This window comes from Prionailurus bengalensis, chromosome D1 (assembly GCF_016509475.1).
Source record: "Prionailurus bengalensis isolate Pbe53 chromosome D1, Fcat_Pben_1.1_paternal_pri, whole genome shotgun sequence".
Taxonomy (NCBI): Eukaryota; Metazoa; Chordata; class Mammalia; order Carnivora; family Felidae; genus Prionailurus; species Prionailurus bengalensis.
The window spans coordinates 75964838-75985155 of NC_057346.1; the positions used below are offsets into that span (position 1 = coordinate 75964838).

The 20318-nt window shown below is 47.9% G+C and overlaps 1 protein-coding gene and 1 pseudogene across 24 annotated transcripts in view; one reads left to right on the plus strand and one right to left on the minus strand.

Moving 5' to 3' along the window:
* Positions 1 to 20318, plus strand: part of NAV2 (neuron navigator 2) — a 739922-nt gene that overhangs the window by 498357 nt on the left and 221247 nt on the right. For 14 of the 24 annotated variants that reach the window (XR_006297427.1, XM_043580801.1, XM_043580796.1 and 11 more), the window contains 3 exons: positions 5011 to 5083; positions 14965 to 15223; positions 19893 to 19961. Coding sequence is in view for 23 of the 24 variants with exons in the window: in XM_043580801.1 (XP_043436736.1) it covers positions 5011 to 5083; positions 14965 to 15223; positions 19893 to 19961 (401 nt within the window). In the remaining variant the exon portion in view is untranslated. The remainder of the gene's footprint in view (positions 1 to 5010; positions 5084 to 14964; positions 15224 to 19892; positions 19962 to 20318) is intronic. The other 10 variants (XM_043580792.1, XM_043580797.1, XM_043580799.1 and 7 more) reach the window with 1 other exon arrangement.
* Positions 8213 to 9523, minus strand: LOC122483615 (annotated as a pseudogene).

Here is a 20318-nt window from a genome sequence, read left to right on the forward strand (position 1 = left end):
GGTGCTCAGTGAATATGGGTCAAGGAATGGATTAATGAATGACAAGTAGCAGTGCCAGGTGTGAGGGTCACACTTCTGGAAGGAAGCTGAGCAGATGTGTGGGGCTCATGAAGAAGCTGCACTGTGTTTTTACAGTCCCCAGAACCTGCAGGTTCTTACTCAGCCTTGTCTGCAGTCTGGATCTTCCATTGCCTAGGCTTTACGTATTTCATGACTTCTAGAAAATGGCTGTAACCGTGCCTGACTTGAGTGCGGCTGCTGTTTGCCTCTCTTCTCAGGATGGAGATCTCTAAGGGGCCTGATGAGACACTCTTAACTCCTGAAAACTAGTGCCCCATTTACCTGTATGCCTGGAGCCCATCCTCCCCTTGGCCGTGGTGGTGCCCATAGAGATGGTCTTCGTTTGCATTAATCATTTTCATGCGCTTTGCACTCAGCTACACTGGTATTCAGAGAAAAATGCTGCCATGACAACTGCCACAACAGATGGTATTTGATCAGTCTCTAAGCTACCAAGGAGATCTACAGCAGTTCTTTCGAGCTTTGCATATTTTACTTTATCATGAGACCCAGTCCAGCCTTAATCATGGTTGAAATGCAAAGTTTTCCATTTGCCTTCTGTCCCTCCCCCTTGTCTTTCCAGTTGTTTGGCATTTGTTTTGACTTTCCTTGCTCTCTGGCTGGCCTGGGTGGAGATGTGCTCTTGGAAGTGGGAAACAAAGACCACAACAGACACAGTGCGTGGAAGTTGCCTTGCATGTCTCCAGTTCCAAGGCGGTTGAGAAACGATTCACCTTTGGGATGGAGATACCAGCTGAGACGGCAAGAGAGCCTCCATGGCAGCCTTTCTCTCCCAGATCTTCACAGATGCACATGGTGGAGGCCCTGTGTGGCCCCAAACAAAGGGAAGACTGGGAAATGCATCTTAGTCTTGTTTTTTCCCTTTACTCCACACGTGCCTTATCCAACCCCTTTCTGCTCCCAGGGTCTCCAAGTAACATTGTGGTCTCACTTCTGGGCTTCCCCGCTCCACCCTAGCTGATGCTCCAAACTCCCAGGAACTCCATCTCACAGCTCCTGGACCTATTTCTACGGTAGCAACTATGACAGCCTTCTCACCCGGTGTGAAGTGCAGCTTTCCACCCCTGCTCAGCAACATTGGAATGTCCGGCTTTGCAAAGATTTTTTTTTTTGGCTAATTTTGGAAAGTAGTTTATATTGGCTGCTATGTGTTAATGAACAACTTGGGTTGTATTTACATACTTTGCTGGTTAAGAGCCTTTCCCATCACTCTGTATCCCAACTTTAACCAGATCTGCCTCTCACACTGCAGGTCTGGATTGCACATGAGCCATGAGCCTCATTAAAGATGGGCATGCGGACACCCTTGTGCTTTGAGTGCCCGGGACATGCCCCTTACCTGGTGTGGTGGCAGTTTGCAGTTTCAACAGGGCAGGAGAATGAATTGTTTACCTGTATGGTACTGGAAGAAAACCTTAAGGTGAATTTTAATCACAAGAGAGGCTGGATCAAAGAAGCATTCTCCCCTTCTGATCTCCTTCCAAGTGAAGCCAGGAGGTTGGAATGCACATCTGACCCTATTCTGCTTCCCAGCCCTGCTCTCTTCCTGGGGTGCAGATGAAAAGAGCGTGGGTCTCAGCAGCCTTGTCAGGAGTGATTTTTAACCTTAACAGAACATTATTAAAGAGTGGATTTGAGGCTTGAGGAATGTTTTTTGAACTCCTTCTGTGAGCAGAGAAATCATAGTGGAGGGGGAACAAATTCAAGGCGCTTGATGAGCTTATGAATCGTCTTTTAAATGATGACCCGAGTTCTTATTTTTAGTTTTAACATATTCCAGGAGTGAGTGCAACCCAGCCATCCAAATATTGCTCCCTGTTTTATCTCCTCTTTAGGAGAAAGCATTCTTGATGACCTTAAGCCTTCTCTCTTCGCCTAATGAAGATCCTGGTGCTTCCTTTGTTCATATGCTCTGATTCTCCCGGAGATGGATATGAGTTGGGGGGGTGTGTCGGTTGGCCCTCTGGACCCTAAAGAGAAGGGTTATGTAAATGTGGGCTTCTGGACAGGGAGGAGGACTCTGCACCAACATGGTGAGAAGAATCGGACACAGTGCCTGGAACAGAGCAGACATCTACACAATTAATTATATTGATTGAATGACGAAAATCCTATAATTCAGGTTTCTCATCCCTAGCACTATTGACATTTTGGGTAGGATTTCCTGTTATGGGGGGACAGTCCTGTGCATTGTAGGATGTTTAGTAACCTCCTTGGCCTAACCCGCTAGATACCAGTGGCACCCCCACATCATGATAACAGAATGTAGGCAGATGCCCCCTGGGGATGGCGAAACTATGGCCCCTTCTCTCCCACTCTCCCTGCCCTGTAGAGAACTGATCTAAATTATGAAATCTTTGAAAGCATGATAGGGATTTTCAAAAGCAACAGGAGGAAAAAGTAGTCTAGGTAACCTATTTAAACTTCTTCATTCCTTTACTAGAACTTAAATTAAAAGAAAGCCCGGTAGATGGCCAAATCGAAATGAACCAAGTGTTAGCCTTGCAGGAAGAAATGACCATGTACTTTAAGTGATAAATGTGTTGAATTGCTCCGTGAATGTGCCAAGTAAATGTGCTTTATGCCCTTTGGAAGGGAATTTCTATAGAATTACAGTGTTCTAGGAGAGTGGTACTTTTCTTGAATATGTTGGTGGGTGTCTTTTTTTTTTTTTTTTTCTTTTTAATCAATGTCACTGTGCTGCACTGTTCTTGAAAACCTTAACCTGCCCATGCCTGCACACCTGTGCTTGCCAGGATAAATACCAAGTGTACTATTTTTGATTTTACATTAACAGATTCAGCAGTGGTCAGCTTTCTCTTTTTCTCGTTTTCTGTGGGGACCTAATTGCCAAAGCCTCACTAGTCCACCGTGTGCAAGATCTACTGAAGAAAGTAGGGTAGGATTATTCAAAGAAAAAAGGGGCAGAAGAATTTTATAGTTCTATCATTTAAATATCCGTGCCTCTTTGTGGGGGCAACGAATCCTCTGGTGTGGTTTTGGTAGATTACCTTTGTGTACACTTGAGGAATTAAGGACCGATGGTTATTTTTAGCAAAAGCAGAGTTTTGTAATGGGGAAAGAGCATTTAGAGAGAGAATTTTCATTGGTTACAAATGTAAGCAGATGCCTTCAGAACACCTTCCACGGGGCCCTCCTGGCCATTCTCTTCCTTCTTTCCCCTTCCTCTTCCCTCTAAGATGATAGCCCCTGGTTGTCACTGCCGTCGCTCTGATGTGGAAGGAAGGAAGAGTTGAAAGCAACCCCCCTTTGCACTCGCCTTGATAAGAAATGGCTTTCTGCAGTGGCGGCAGGCCTTGCTCATAGCATCAGCGTTGACTTAGTTTGCAGGAAATTGCATTTTGCCCCTTTGCCTGGAGATAAAACACCTCCCAGATGAGGATCTTTGAGGGAGAGCTGGAGGCTGGGAGGGAGTTGGGAACCTGTGCTAAAAGCTGCAAGGTTGGGGGTGTGTGGGTGGCTCAGTCTGTTAACCATCCAATTCTTGATTTTGGCTCAGGCCATGATCTCCTCCTGGTTCGTGAGATTGAGCCCTGCATGGAGCTCTGTGCTGACAGTATGAAGCCGGCTTGGGATTTTCTTTCTCCTTCTCTCTCTCTGCCCCTCCCCTGCTTCACTCGCTCTCAAAATAAATAAACTTAAAAAAAAAAAGGATAGAGCAGTCTCAGGCTCCGGGTGTACTGGAGTCTGTAAAACCAGGGCGGTTTTATTCAGGTGGCCCATAGCTTAATAGAGTGCTCGGAAGGTCTGCAGACGAGGAGCAGAGAAGGAAGATGCCAGACATGCATTTCGGGAAGACTGCCTTGGAGCCCTACTCTACTCATGAGATCTCTTACACTGTAGACGCTTAGCTCTGTGCCTGGTGAAATAGGCTTCGGAATACCACTTGGGGGTGGGGGGAGTGGTCACAGGTACACTGTGAAAGATGGTCATTTATTTGAGATCCACTTTATGGGTTAAACACCTATTTGAGTTCATAAGAATGCTGATAGAGCCCAGGAAGTCGGGGGGCGGGGGGAGGGTGTGTGCTGTGGTGAGGAGGCTCTCCATTGTGGATTGCAAACTGCAGTTAGTTCAAAGATCCTTGTGCCAAGCCAAAAGCAGTTTCTTTTATTTATGGTCACCATTGACGTTAATCGAGCCTGAACATTTTCCTGTAGACTAAAAAATCATTAGCCCTGACAACTGAAGTCAAATCAGACCTTTGGGAATGACCTAATTGTTCTTTCCCGAGGGCTGGATGTTAGCTTGCCCTTGGCCGTGGCATCAGCCCTGCCAGGCCTGGGAGGCCTCCCAGACTGTGGCAGGTGGGTTCCTTCTTGTCACAGAAAACACAAAGGACAGAGGGGCTCGTTCTGTCACAGCCCTCCCTCGTCATCTGCAGTGCCTGCCGTCCCGAGAATTTTGTGAGTAAACGCAGCCCAGGGCCCTGCCGAAACTCCCATTCACCGTTTTCCCATTTGACGGTGTGCCGCCTCCATGCTGGAAATTCCTCCCAGCTGCTGGTGGACGGGTGGGTCCGGTATCCCCCTTCGTCCCCACTCCGTTTTTCTGGCAGCTGCTCAAATTTTCAGGATAGCTGTAGTGACAGTGGTGAACATAGGGACTCATTCCACCCTGCTTATTTTTGGCAGCCCTGAGCAAGCCAGGGCCTCGACTTCTGGAGCTGTGTGGTTGGGATATTAGGTAACTTTTTCCTGTGCAAGTACAGACAAAGAGTCCTGACCCGCACCCGTCCCTCTGTCCGTCCATTCATCTGCCGTTTCCGAGTCGTTTTTGCTTGTTGTGAATCTTTGCAAATGCACCATGAACCCTCTCTCTGACATAGCCCTTTGTTCCTGATAAAAGATGGCTCTGGAGAAGGCTGAACGTTGATTGAGTGTATGTCGTTCTTTTTTTTCCCCCTAGATTGAAAACATAGATGCCTGCTTGAATTTCCTGGCAGCTAAGGGAATAAACATCCAGGGGCTGTCTGCAGAAGGTGAGTCAGAGCGCTGGTTCTAAAGCTGTCTTCTCATCGTCAGAAGCACCCACCTGTTACTTACTGATGCCTTGAATACAGCTCAGCCCAGGGGTGCTTGTGGGCTCTTCTGCTTTTGTTTTCCTGTTGGTTTTAAGGCAGCTCAATGCTTGTCTAGACCGGAGGATGCCAGCTTTTTGACACATCCCAAATCACTCCAGAAACGTAGAGCCCACCATGCTGGCCGTGTCTGCCACACCGAGCGGGTACCAGCGGTGGAGCTGCTTCTCTGGAGAAGGGCTTAATCAAACAATACTGATCCGATTCACCCGGCTAGCAATTCAGTTAATTATCAAGCCAGGCCTTATCTGTGGGAGAGAGAACACTTAGCCACAGCACATATTTAAGTTGTACAGTTCCCAGGGAAAAACGCCCAATCCTTATCTCTGACTTTTATTAGAAGCAGCAGCAGCAGCACTTTTCCTAGCTCAAAGAAAACCAAACCCCAAACACGTGATGCATTAATGAGATGCTACGTTTTGACATCCCGATTAGTTTTTAATTAACTCCAATTGGGTGGCTAATTAGCACATTAGCTTGTGCTGGTGGTTTGCTATTCAATTAGGTATCGGTCTGGAGATGGCTGGTCCGAATTCTCGGCCGCCTCAGGCAACATCTCACCCTGGAATCTTTTGCTCTCTCCTGTTTGTAAATACAAGCAGCTGCCAGCTCAGACGCTGCCACAGGCCCCGGCATCCTCCCAAACTCCTTAGGCTGCACCTGCCTCCAGTTTTCCCAGAACAGGTAAAGCAGTTTGGGCTTCAGATGACACCACCTTTTCCCTAGCAAAGTTGCTGTTTGAAAAGATGCCTGGTAGCATCGACTCCGGTGGTCAGGGTGGGGAGGGGGGCGGGCAGTGAGGAAGGAAGCAGCCCAGTGGAGCAGGTAAGTTTGCCAGCGTGATCTGTTTGGGGCCCGTTCCTTGTCTTTGCCCTGCGGTGCAAGCTTGGTTTTCCCGGCTGTTGGAACTATAGTCTCTTCCGGTATTGGGGCCGGGTGGCTACTCTTGGAGCCACGTGGGCTCGTCGTTTCTGAACACGACCTCTCCTATGCTGGGCCTGCCCCAGGTCAGGGATGGACACACTCCTTCCAGAGGTCTCCATTGCTGCTGCTGGGTGGTCAGCCCCAATCCCAGCTCTGGCAGGGGTGGGGTGGTTGGAGGGTTCCTTCTCCCTGGGGAATGAGCTCTCCTCTGTGGGGAGGAGCTCCGGGCTGAATGAGTCTGGGCTTTGCGACACAAGTTGCCGGGGCGTGGGGGTGTTGGTGTTGGTGTGGTGTTTCCATGGGTAAGTACAGAGATGCAAATTGCCTTTCCAAGGAATATCACTTCCTTCTGGTTCAGAGTTCTTGTGCTAGCTGGTGGGTGTCTGGGACACACTCTTCATAGTTTGTGGAAGGAGTTGGACCCCGGGCCTCTGCCCACCGGCAGAGCATCAGCAGGGAGTTTCAGAGTCCTGCTCGGCAGAAAGGGCTGAGGCAGTGGGGGAGGGGGTGGACTCTGTCTCCTGTGGCCTGGAGGTGACAGCCGGCCATCTATCTCTGCCTTGTCCTGCTGCCTTGTTTGTCCCTCTGCACCATCCTCTTTATACATCCAGGCATAGATTATCTATTTCACATACTTGCTGAGTAAACAGGTACCCCCTGTGCTCCCAAGGCTTTTCGATGCAGCAGCTCCAGCATTCACAACTGAACTGGGAAACCTTGGGGAAACCTTGGCTTAAAGAGGTTGCAGGTGACAACCTCAAGGCCTGTAGCTAGTGAGCGGAAGACAGGGTGTGAGCCCAGGTCTGTGTGATTTCAGAACTCCTATTCATGGTGTCCTTTGAGACAGCAGATGGGTAAAGTCTAGGCATGTTGTGTGCAGGTGAAAGAAATCAGAAAAGATTTAGAACTTTGTAGGCTGGAACGTCAGAAGATAATGTGCAGCCCACAGAGGCTGAGTGTCATACAGATACTCTGTCCCCGCCTTGTCCACGTTAGTTTGTGACCCTTGGGGGTCTCTGAGCCTAGAAGAGCACAGTGTAACCCGTGTGCTGAGGTATCAGTCATTGGGGCATACCTGTGAAGTGGGTTCATGGTGTTCCAGTAACCGCCCCCAGCTGTGTGATGTCGAACCCCCCCCCCCATCTTTCCTGCTGTCGAGACTCACTTGCTGATGTCTTGGCCAGAATACATAACTTGTCAGTCATGGTTAGTTATTAGAACAGTTTTATGTCAGTGCTTATGACTCTTTTGTTTGTTTCTAAACTTTAATTTCAGACTCAAAGCTCTTTTTTCACCCCTGTGCCCCAGGGCAAGTGGGTTTAGAAGATTGAAGAGTGATGAGGGCCTAATGACTTCTTTGCCTCCCCTCCTTCTTTCGCCTGAGCCTCCAGGATGGGACAGAGAGAGCAGGCAGAATTCTGCTGAAGTTGCTGCCATTTTCTTGGGTGGCCATAATTGCCACTCTCCCCACGTGGGAATCTCTGCATGCCCCACTAACCGTGGACTCGATCCCCTGCTGCTCCCAGGACATTAGGAGCCTTTCTTGCGATTTGCCCGGCAATTCTGGCTCACTCTCAATGGGTAGCATTTATGTTCCATCCCCCTGATTCAGGCCTTCATTGTCCCCACCTAAGGTGGTCTCAGTGAGACCGTAGACCTCAGTCTCATCATCCCTGTATTCTGCACTGTAGAACCGACAGGAAGGCGTGGACACCATCTTCCACTTGCAGTAGGTGGAACCGTCTTTCTGTCACCTGGAAGCCCCCACCATACACTTTCTCTCCCAACTCTTTCATCCCCAACTTTGTGGCCAAGAGGCAGGTCTGCCAAGTCTGTGCTGAGTAGATGTCCAACTGGGGACCGGAATGCAGCACCCGACTTGGAGTGATTTTCTTGGTGCCTCCTTTGTCTTCAAGGAGCACAGGGACCCACCTTCTTGTTCTTCGGTGAGAGGAGGAAATGACCGGTCTCTGTGACCATCAGACATTACAACCCTCCCCCACTCTGTGATACTTTCTCATCTAGATCTTGGGGTTTTCGTTTTTGTTGTTTTTTTGTTTTTGTTTGTCCATCGAGGCATTTTATTTGCACATATATATTACATCCTTAGAAAAAGAATCCCAGGATTTTCCCTCCTGTATTTTCATCTTGCTTCTTCCTGGTCCACGATGCCTGGTGAGATGGTCAGTATCATGAATCCAAACTGGTGGGACAGAAGCAGATTATTCTGCCATTTTTCTAGATCTTTAAGTTGCACATCCAATTTGGGGCCGATCACTCCACTCTTGTTTAACCTGCGTGTGAGGTTCACAGCCATTTCTCCAGCTCTGTGATCATCAACGATTTGAAATTGGCCAACGCAACCGTGCTTCATCATCAACCGTGTTTGTCAGCTGGACGATGACTTTGGAGCATGGTGCAATAAGAACCTGGCATCTGCCTCTCTCTTCAGCATTGTTAACGTTCTTGAGAACATCTGCCAGGACATTAATGCATGCCATGTGGCAGCACGGAAACATGGCAGGAGTCCTCGAGATCTTCTTACACTGACTCTTGGGGTTGGGTGATGATCATGGTGTTTGGTAGTAAGACTGATTCTGGACTCATGCAGTCTTGTGGGAAGGTAACTGGCCCCAACTTTTGTCAGCTCCTTAAACTTATAAAGCAAGGGTACTTAGAGACTTTTATCCTCAAATGGGCCTTATTTACAATTTGAGGGTTACAGGAAACCTCACTCGACATACTGTTAAATTATAGGAATAGAAGCCATTTGTGGAGAACCCACCATGTATCAGTCACTGAGCTAAGTGCTGTGTACATGTTGTATATCTTTTTTTAATTCCCTCAGCAACTTTTTGAAATCAATAATCGTACTATCCCCATCCTCTACAGATGAGGAAACTAAGGCCCAGAGAGATTGAAATTCCACGTGGGAAAAGGGAGGCCCACTTAGGAGTGACTAAGCTACTCACGTCGGTTTCAGAGACCTGGTATTTTCTGCTACTCCCCACTGCCCACACTTCTAACCACCTGCATAATTAACTAGAAAAGCATTATACTGTGTAAAGAAATAATGCAGTTGTAATGCTTTTTGTTTTCCTTTAGAAGACTATTGAGTGCCCCGAGGCTCCTCCTCTGATGAGAACCATCAGTGGTTGGAAAGCCCCATAGGTACTTCTCCGCCCTTTTCCAGTGACTAAAGCAGGGTTTGGAACCCCGGGAGGGTTTCGGTACCTGCCCTTGGAACATCGCAGCAGATCATGCCCTGCCCCAGCCTGCCTGTTAGAGGACCACAGAGAGCTTGGTTCCAGAGTAGATCCCCATGGAGACACTGCTGGTTTGGAGCACTTCCCCTGGACTAGGCCCTCCTACCCCCTCTGTGTTCCAGAAGATTGAGCCCATCTGTTTGCTCTTGGAAACCTGTTGGAATCCTGTGAGCTTGGGCCTCACCCTAAGCTAGGTGATGTTCAAGATCCCTTGAACCCCTCCCCAGCACACACTCCACCTGTCATGACTGTCTGTAAACCCGTCCTGTGAGGAAGGATGGCCTTTATCCTTAGGAGTTTTGACAACACCTGGCCCCGAGCCCATCCTCCTATCACAGAGAAGGTCTGGGGATGAGGCATATCCTATTTAGTTCAGCAAACGTTTGCTGGGCACATCCTGTATGCCAGGCATAGTGTCAGTCGTACAGAATGAACTTTAATTTCAATTAGTAGGAGAGTTGTGCTAATGGTATGTTCAAGAGCTGAGCAGTACGTGCACAGTAGTGCCCAAAGAAGGGCAGTGATTAGCTCTCTGAGGCGGTCAGGGGGCTTTACAGAGGCAGTGGCATTAACCCCTGGGCTTTACAGGATAAATAGGCATTCACCAGACAGGAAAGGCAGGTAGAGGGAAATCGAGACAGAAGACGAAGCATGAGTGATATGACAGGAACAAAGACTAGCTCTTTATCAACCTTGTGGAGTAGAGACAGAGGCAGGAAGATCCTTCCAGGCGCCTCCAGGAAGGAGTGTATGCTTTTGGAGTGAAATTGCTTGCTGACTTGATGAGCTCAGACCCGGTTTGGCCAGAAACCTAGATGCTGAGCTTGTCCCCCTTTTATTCTGAGCCAGAGAGCAGAAGGTCTTTCTGGACCGTTAGGAGAAAAGCAGCAGGTTGATTGTTTCCGTTTCCTCCTACCCACATCACCCGTTTGGCAGTGAGTGGGACCGATTGTGTCACTCACCCCCTCATCCCACTTCCCCGGTCAGGAAGCCTGTGACTGGCTTGGTGAGCAGTACACAGGAGGGCTGCAGGAATGTGGTGAATGTTGGTTATGCAGATGGCCGCAGGATCCACGTCCCGAATCAGCTGGGTGAGCCTTAACAGCCCTGTGGTTTAAGGGAACTGGTTAGGAATTCTGACTCTGCGGTCTGGTCCAAGGTAGCCCTCCCTTTGGCTCCCAATCAGTCTTTTTCCAAAGCAGATTTCTTTGTATTAGAGTATTCCAGTGTTGGTGCCTTTGTAAACCAGGCCTGAGATTTCTCTTAAATAATGTTGCAAGCAGAGAACTCTGTTCTTCCTACCCTTTCCTGCCCAACATCTCCTACCACATCTGTGCAGATTTGTACCAGCCCGGGGGAGCAAAGAAATCAGCCAGTACCCAAGGGAATTAAGAGTCAAGGTGATACTGAATCCTAATGGAAATGGAAAAATGGTCTGTGCAGTTTATTCATTAGACATGGGCGTGGCCACAAGCAGAGAAATGCAGTCAGGGTTCTCATGCTGGTTTAGATACTAGCTAGCTAGTGTCAATTCTAGCTAGGTCTACGGGTTTGTTTTCTTCTTTTCTTTCTTTCTCTAGAAATCAAGAGAGTAAGGATAGTTGATCAGACACAAAATGATACTCTTTTTCCAAACCTTGGGAAATGTCAGGAGGGAAACATTTTTGTGGGCTGATGGATTTTTTTAGACTGCCCGTGCAGCCGGCTTACTTAGGAGGCCTCCTAGAACACAGACACATGCCACTTGGAAATGTGGAAAGGATACAATTCTAGCTATTTTGGATACTGTCTGTTATAGACCACCCATGGCATAAACTGTGTGGCTTCCAACCCCAAACAGCGCATTTACCACTCTCTAGTTTTTGTGCTCTGAAAAGAAAATTACAGTCCAGACGTCCACCAACTGGTGAACGGATAAACACGGCGTGGTGCATCCATACAATAGGGTATTACTCAGCAATGCAAAGAAACAAGCCAGTGAGAACCGCTCCAACACGGAGCAACCTTCAAAACATGCGAAGTTGAAAGAAGCTGCGTGCAAAGGGCTACATGTGACATGGTTCCATTTATAGGGAGTGTCTAAAAGAGCCCAACCTTGCAGAAACAGAAAGCAGATTCAGCATCACCTGGGAAGGGGCTTGGGAGTTGATTGCAGGTAAGCACGAGGACCCTTTTCAGGGTGACGTAAATAGTGTAAGATTAGAATTTACTGAAAATCATTCTACACTTTTATGGATGCAGATTACGCTTCAGTAAGGCCGTTTAAAGAACCGGAAGCTCACCATCGACTTTTCTCTAATAGGAGATTATTCATGATTAATTTCCTTCTTGAAGCCTGTCACTGTGGCATCAAGGGGGGGAGGAGCAGGGAGGATGGACAGCCTCGTAGGCTTCCTTCAGGGGCAGAGCCCGGTGGTGGGTTCTGAGGAGACTAGAGGTAGAGTGGCTATATTTTTGGAAAAGGAGAAGTTGAGTCAGGCAGTGTCTTGGGTGTTTCGTACTCATTTCCCCAGTTAATGTTCACTTAAGTCTCCTAAGAACCCTGTGTAAAAGGTGCAGCGGGGCCTATGCCCATTTTATTTTTTATTTTTTATTTAAAAATTTTTTTTTCAACGTTTATTTATTTTTGGGACAGAGAGAGACAGAGCATGAACGGGGGAGGGGCAGAGAGAGAGGGGGACACAGAATCAGAAACAGGCTCCAGGCTCTGAGCCATCAGCCCAGAGCCTGACGCGGGGCTCGAACTCACGGACCGCGAGATCATGACCTGGCTGAAGCTGGACGCTTAACCAACTGCGCCACCCAGGCGATATGCCCATTTTAAAGATAAAGAGTGAGGCTCAGAGAGCTTAAGTCTTCCGAAAACTCAGTCTGTACATGAACCGTAGACATTGCAGCCCAGGTTTTCCTGGCTCTAGAAAGAAGTCCGTGATCTTTGTAATAAAAATGCTCCCTCCTAAGAAGTCTATTTGCAGGAGAACTGTGCTCTTTGACAGAACGTTTGAGGGAAAAATGCTGAGATATGAATAGGAAGTGACTTCGCAACCACAGTAGGTAGAGAATATGACAGAGCTGTCTCCATTTGCCCTGGGTTGGGCTGGTCTGTTATGAGGTGCTCATGTGGACATGCCTGCCTCTTGCAAGGGACAAACTATCAGCCCCGGGATGTGCTGAATTTTTAGTTCCTCCCTCCTTCCTTTGTTTTTTCTTCCATGGGTCAAAAAAAAAAAAAAAAGTATTGTGGAATGTTTGGCACATTCCATAATAGAACACTTACAGAAGAATAAAGAATACTTAGATGCCCACCAGCTAGCTTAATAAATAAAACATTAGCCGGTGCACTTTTAAATTTACCACATATGATGGGTATACAAGTAAGCCAAGTTACACAGTGTTGGGAGACTGGGCTTTGTGCTGAAAAAACTAGATTCAAATCGCAAACCCCAGCTCCAGCGTTTATTCCCTTGGAGAGGTCATAAGGTTTTATGAGCCTCTGTTTCTCTTATAAAGGGGAACAATAATATTCACTCCCCAGGTTGTAGGGATTGAGTGAACTCATGTACATAAAGAGCTTAACCTGATACGTACTAATTAGTAGCAGTCCTTGTTATTACAAACCTAATAACGTGACAATTATAAAAGGCACGAAAAGCAAGTCTTACATAGATTTCACCAATCTCCATGATTAGCTCTACCTTCCCCCTCCCTTGAATTTGATTTTGAGGGGAAATCATTTCCCAACTCTCATCAGTGCCCAGCTGGGTGACCACGGGAGTGTCACTTCACCCTCCAGAGCCAACTGATTCATCCTGTCCAAACCTCACATTCTGTGACCCTGATGTGTTTGTAGGAACATTTAGAAGCAGAAACCGAGCAAGCCACAGGGGTGTGTGTGCTGCTTTTTTTGGTTTCCTTAGCATGGAGAAGGAAACAGCCCAGAAGGGTTAAAGCTGAACTCCTTTCAGAAACGGGGGGTGCGGGGGGAGCTCACTCAGATCTATGGGGCTTTCTCCCCATATTGCACGTGACAGTTTATAAGCTTCCTCCTTGGCCAGATCAATCCTGGCTTACACCTGTGCTGACACAATTAAAAGCTTCCCCCTTTCACTCTCAAAAACTATCATGGATTGCATGGTAAGTTATAAGATGACCTTAGTAAAGCTATGTCTAAGGCATATGGATTGGGACCTGTATGGCAATCTCCTTGTAGGATTCTGGGAGCTCCAGTTATTCGTAACCAAGACCAGTGAAAGACTTCACTGTTCGCGGCTTGCTTTCACAGACACGCTCTTACTGGATTCGAGAGCAACCTTGTGTGATGGGGCAAGCTGCGTCCATAAGGCCAGCGAGGCCCAGGGATGAAGTGACTTCCCAGAGTTGCACAGCTAGTACATACTGGAGTCCAGACTGGAACCCACGTCTTTGCATCATCAGTTGCAGTCTCTGTGTCTTCAGAGTCTGGCAGTCATTCAGCCTGGCCTCATCATCACGCCCAGGGCACTGGCAGGCACGCAGCGAATGGACTTGTTTCTGAAAGGACCCCGTTCATACCCTCTGCCCAGCAACTGCTGCTGGAGGAAACCTGTGCTCCTTTATCAGCGGTCTCTTCCTTGCCTGGGGCTAACCTGGACATGGGCATTCCCCAAACAGGAGATACTCTTCTTCCTCCACCCCCCTGACCAGTTAAGAGAAGGAAATTGAGCCTTAGGTTGACACAAAGCAGAGGGAGCCCCTAAGATTCCTTCTTCCTGTCCTTCAGGCTGGGTGGCCCTATTACCTCACCCTCAGGCTCAATTCAGACCCCAGCCATTGGATCTGGTGTTAAGAGAACATAAAAGGAGGGATTCCCCAAGGAGAAACACCCTCGATCCATAGCTTCTGCCTGTGAATAAATATTTTATTTCTTCTCTGCAGCTTTTTATGCATGCCTTGAGGCAAATGCATTTTAACATCTAAAAAATCCTGTCTGGAATAAAAATGTTCTCACCCCCACTCTGCTTTCATGTTTTTTAATACATTATTTTTTGTGTGCGTTCTCTGTGAAAGCAAGTCCTATCCCCCACCCGTGCGAAATTAAAGTTAGTGATTCAGTGGACGAGAGGGACACAGAGCCGTGTGTCCGGGGCCAGGGCGGTCGGGGAGAGCAGAGGGAGGATGGTGGAGGGGGGCAGGAGCCGCTTGGCACTCACACGTGGCTGACGGCACAGAGCACAGACTTGGCTGAGCTCTCGAGTGGAGACCCATGAATCTCCCCCAGCGCCCGAGAGCACCTCTGTCCCGGATTGGTTGCTTTGCCTGAGAACAAGCACAGTCTTGCTCGGGACTCGGACTTTTTTTGGCTGTGTCCTTGCTGAGAATTTCCTCCTGGCACTTGCCAGACATCCAGCTGAAACTTGCCTGGCGTATCCGCTCTAATCCCAGTGGGGGAGAGGGAGCTAATTTCTTTGTGGCTGAGGCCCGACTCTGATCGACGGTGATGGCGATGAAGTGTGCAGGAACTCGGTCCTATCCTCGAGAAGCTAGGCTCGTGAGCAAGAAAGGGCTCCCAGGATGGGACTCCTTCTCTAAAAGAATTTCTTTATTGTCTTGCAGAAATCAGGAATGGCAACCTCAAGGCCATCCTAGGCCTCTTCTTCAGCCTGTCCCGGTACAAACAGCAGCAGCAGCAGCCCCAGAAGCAGCACCTCCCTGCTCCACTGCCGCCTGCCGCATCCCAGGCGGCCGGGGCCCCCTCCCAGTGCCAGGCTGGCACTCTTCAGCAACAGGTGCCGGCCACTCCCCAAGCCCCGGGCCAGCCTCTCCAGCCAGCGCCACATCAGCAGTCAAAAGCACAAGCTGAAATGCAGTCCAGGTGGGGGCTCCTCGCCAACGGATAATTCTGTTTTTTGTGGGTCATCCTCCACACTGGCCGAATGCTAGCCTAGGCGAATGACTTTTCGTTTGGGCCTCTTCAGGGCTGAGAACTACTGGTGGCGGGGGATTAGCATGACCTTGAAATAGATGCGGCGGGCTGCCTCCTGTGCCTGGCGGAGATGTGTGCTTTTATAGGTCACGATGGCCAGCGGCCAGAGCTAATTAGCTGCACTGGCCTATTATGCACATGCTCCTGTGCAAGAAACAGCCCCGAAAATAGACTTCAGACTTGCTTTGTGTGTTTGCCTACAGGCTGGGTATCCGATGTCATATGTGTGAGTCGTTTTACTTAGCGGAGGCTAGAGTTCTGCAGCAGACGCCTCTGCTTCACCAGAGAAGAGATAGCAAGAACACAGAAGGAAGATGACAGATGCCTAGCAAGGAAGGGGGCAGCCGCCTTCCCCGAGAGGGCCCGCAACTGGGTTCTGTTAACCTTAAAGGGCTGGCAGCAGCCTCAGGGGTGGTCCTCAGTGTTACAGGATTAGGGCTCAGGTTTGGTTGATGCTCCCAGGGGGACCGATGCTTGCTAGCGGGACTTGCTGTAGGGTGACGTGTAAGCAGAGCATCAGGGTACTTACGTCCACTGTGTTACAGGGGGCATAGGTGTATTCCTGAACAGCTCTGCAGAAGATCGTCTTGTAAAACCTGCATTTTAATGGCAGGGGCGTGGGGGAAGGAGGGGATTAGGAACTAGAAAGATTTTTTTTTAATGTTTGTGTATTTATTTTTAACTTTATTTTGAGAAGAGGGAGAGAAAGCCTGCATGTGTGAGGAGGGGAGGGGCAGAGAGAGAGAATCCCAAGCAGGCTCTGCCCTATCAGTGAAGAGCCCGATGTGGGGCTCAAACCCACAAACCGTGAGACCATGACCTGAGCTGAGGAGTCAGACGCTTCACTGACTGAGCCACCCAGGCACCCCTATTTATTTATTTTGGGGAGAGAGGAAGCAGGGGAGGGGCAGAGAGAGGGGGAGAGAGAGAATCCCAAGCAGGTTCTACACTGTAAGCTCAGAGCCTGATGTGGGACTTGAACTCAGGAGCTGTGAGATCTTGACCTAAGCTGAAATCAACAGTCCAGCGCTTAACCAACTGAGCCACCAGCTGCCCCAGGAATTAGAAAGTTTTTGACTCCTAATCAAAACTGTGTGGAGAAAAGTCCACAGTAATTGTCGTTTAAAGCTGTACACCTTTTGTTATCAAACCTGGATGTCACTGATGAAATTGATTGCTTGATTTCATTTACTATGTGCTAAAGAGTAATGGCTTTTCCTTTCCAGGCCCCCAAAGCACCAGCGTTAATAATCACTAGGCTTAGCAGCCCATTGTAGTTGGGCAAAGCACAGAGTGGTTCACACAAGACAGGTGCCTTATAGATGGTTGCGGCATCTTCCTCCCCGCGAGAAGGGCTATTTCCCATTCATGATGGTGTTAAAACCAACATGGATGTGCTGTCCATCAGATCCCCTTATTAATTGTCTAATTATATCCAATTTACATTATGGAAATTTGTAGACTAGCAGAAATGCCTGGACTAGTGGTGAAGAACAGCCAGCCAGGCAGCAAGCCTTGGCACCCCTCCCCTGAAGAACCACCAGAGTGAGAGCCACTCTCTGATCAGAGGTCCCTGATGGCCCTGGGTGATTGAATGATCAGGGTATCATTTCCCACACTATGTTCTACAGAGTGGTTATTCCCTTGATGGTAACTTGCTAGGGAAGGGGTTTCATAGGGGGAAAAGTTGGTAAATAATCTGGGTTGGGTTGTTAGAACTGTTCATACAGACAGGTCTACTCAGATCCTTGCATCTGCTATGTGCATTCATTTATTTAGTGTCTGAATGCCTTTTGTGTGCCAGGCACTGTTTTAGGCACTTGGGGTTCACGGATGAATGAGATTACCAGTGTGCCCGCTCGCTGCCTTCTACTGGAGGAAGAAGGCAAATAAACAGGGTAGAGAAATAGCAGATAGTGGTATTACAATAAGATGATGGGATTCAGAAGGATTAGGTTGATAGGTTGGACTGATAGGAAATTCTCTCTGGGGATATGATACCAAAGTGAAGATAGGAATGACACTGAGCAAACCATGTAAAATTTAGGTGTAGAATAGATCAGCCAGAGGAAGCAGCTGGTGCAAAGGCCCTGTGGTATAAGAGTATGCTTGGAAGTTTGGAGGACCAGAAAGAAGGCTGGTGTGGCTGGAGTTTAGTAGGTGAGGGGAGGTGGGAAATGATAAGGTACCTGTAAGCAAAGCCTCTTGTTTCCATGGTAGACAGTGTGACCGATGGCCCCTGGAGTTGCATAGTGCTGTTGGCCATGAGGCCAAGTCACAGAGTGCTAGCTAAACTGGGTAAAGAGTCTGCATTTCATTTTATAGATAACAGGAAGCCACTGGGTTGGGGCGGGGGGCAGTCTTGAGCAAGAGAGAAACTTGATTTAACTGACAGTTAAAAAAATAATAACTTATCTCCTCTCTGGAGAGTAAGACTATTAAGAGGCTTTTGTAGTCCTCCGGATGACAGTGGCTTGAACCAAGGGGTGGAGCTGACATGTTGATGGGCCACTTCAGGAGGTTGAGCCAAGGGGACCGAATAGATGGCCTGTCTGGAGTAAGGGAGAGGAATCCCAGATACTGCTGGGTTTCCGGCGTGAGCAGCAGTAAATGGCGCTATTTATTGAGACGAGGGAGCCTGAGAGAGGAACACGTGTGCACTGTGACTCTTCAGAAGAGGCTGTAGAAGGCATTCCTCCAGCTCAGCCACGGAACTTGTTTCATAGAGCATCTCACTGCATATACGATTCCAAGGAGCATGTGTTGAGAAACCCTGGGTTGTGTCACTAAGCTGTGCTAGCCTGAGGCACCCATTTCCATGGTAAGTGTTTGTTTTCTTAAAAGAACCAGATGTCCCAGTCAGGACGCCCATCTCCCAGTTAAAAAAAAAAAAAAAAAAAAAAATCCTACTACTAATGCTTTACCTAAAGAGCAGCCAAACTTACTTAAGGCAGGTTTTTATATCCACTTATTCCAGAGTGATTCCTCCCATCCTGGCCCCCTGACTGCACTGTGGTGACACGGACTGGGCTTCAGAGTTGCTCGGTGTCCTCACTCCTCCTTTGTCTGGCCCAGACTGGGTTACTTCTGCAGACAACTGGTTTCATCCATTATATACTGATACTTTATCATTTTACTTCCAAAGGACAATCTTATTCTCAAATTCTAGGGGTCTAACATCTCCTGCTTACACTCTGGCTGTAGATTTAAGACTGGTAATAGGGCATCACTGGCTTAGTTCCACTGTATTTCTATCCCAGATTCTGTCTCTGATAATCACGATCCCAAGGGTAATGGCTTGGGCCCTTGATCATCAGTGTCAAATGTTGATGGAAGCCCCAAACGCCAGGTTTGTTTTAGTCCTTTGTTAGAACTCTGCCAGATACAAATATGCCTAAACACTGTACCTCATGGGGTAGCAAATATTAAAACTTGGCAGCTTTTCCATGAAATTTGTTTAAGAAAGGACTCATGGAAACTGGCAAAGGAAATTCGAGATGCTGGCATGAGGGAATCAGAGCGACTCCTCGATGATGGCCAAATGCAGGCTCACGTTTACCTCCTCTCTTGGCGTGAATCTGCGTGAGGCCGAGAACTTGATCCACGCTCTACCTCATGAAATTCCTCACCAGTCCCAGAGTCCAGGAGAGGAGCATACTTCCCAAGACTCGCTTCCTTCTTCCTCTGTGTCTGCCTTACATATTATCAATATTTAGCTGTTTAGGAAAAATCCAGACAGTTGATTTTCTTTTTTTTTCCTGCCGTCTCTCCTGTCTCTTCCTTTACTTTCAGAGTCTAGTGACACCAACGTTGTTTTTCCCGCCTCAGATCACTGCATTAGGGTTCCAGGGAACGTGTGTTGAGAAACACAGGTTGGTACAGGATGAACCTGGTATGCGGTGTGTGGATACAAGAAAGATAAATATTTCTCCTTTCACAAGGCAGTAAATGAGCTTACCTTTTGATGAAGCCCAATCAAGATTCTTCATTACACCAACTTACGGTCCAAAATCTAGAATATAACAAGCTCATAAGACTTTAAATGAACATTTCTGTATCACTGAGAGCAAATATTCCCAAGACCAGCAAAACTTGTACACATCTGTACCCTTGTTTTGGGTCAACATTTTATGACACGTTTTCCGAAAAGCACCCTGGTAAAAGAAGCATGTGAGATGGAAGCATCTAGATCCTCTGGGAAAGTTGTCAAGTTTGTTTACGTGTCCAAGATCCTGCGCTTCAGTGTTTTTTTTTTTGCGGGAAGAAGGCGGCCTCATGTCACAGGTAGTAGAAAAGATACTTGGTCTTGAGAAAAACGAAAAAAAAAAAAAGAAATCAAATGTTCTTAGATAATCTTGATAGCAATTGCTTCACATTGGAATGTCACCAAATCAGAAAAGCCAGACTCAGAAGGAAGGCTGCCCATTACGGGAAAAGTGGGCAGAGGGCAACCCAGGCGCGTCCCCGTTGTCACGGACTCCCGTTAGTGATGTGTGTGTCTAACGTATCTTCTCTCCCCTCCCTCATCTCTCCCACTTTTTTCTTTCCTGTCATGCAGTGCATCATCCAAGGACTCCTCTCAAAGCAAAATCATCCGCTTCACTCTGGGTCAGAAAAAGATCTCTAGGTTAGACTTTCTCTGTGTCCTGCAAAGCATGGTTTCAACCCAACTCATTGATCCCTTTGTTCTGGCTAAGTTTCCTTTTGGTCCCTCTGCCCGTTTCATGTTTGCAGTTTGAGAAAACCAAACATGCTTTGGCTAATGACCCAATGTGGGAGAGTTTGGAGAGTGCCTGTGGGGTCATTGAAAGGGGGAATGTGTGTGTCAGAGTGTGTGTGGCTGGCATTAAGGTGTATATAAATGTTTCAAATCAATGCATTTCATTGATTTGGGCTTTCATTGCTTCGTATCAAAATCCTTTCTGATTTAGGGAGAGGTAAGTTTCTAGGTGGTTTTTGTGGTGGTTTTATGATGAGTTTGGCT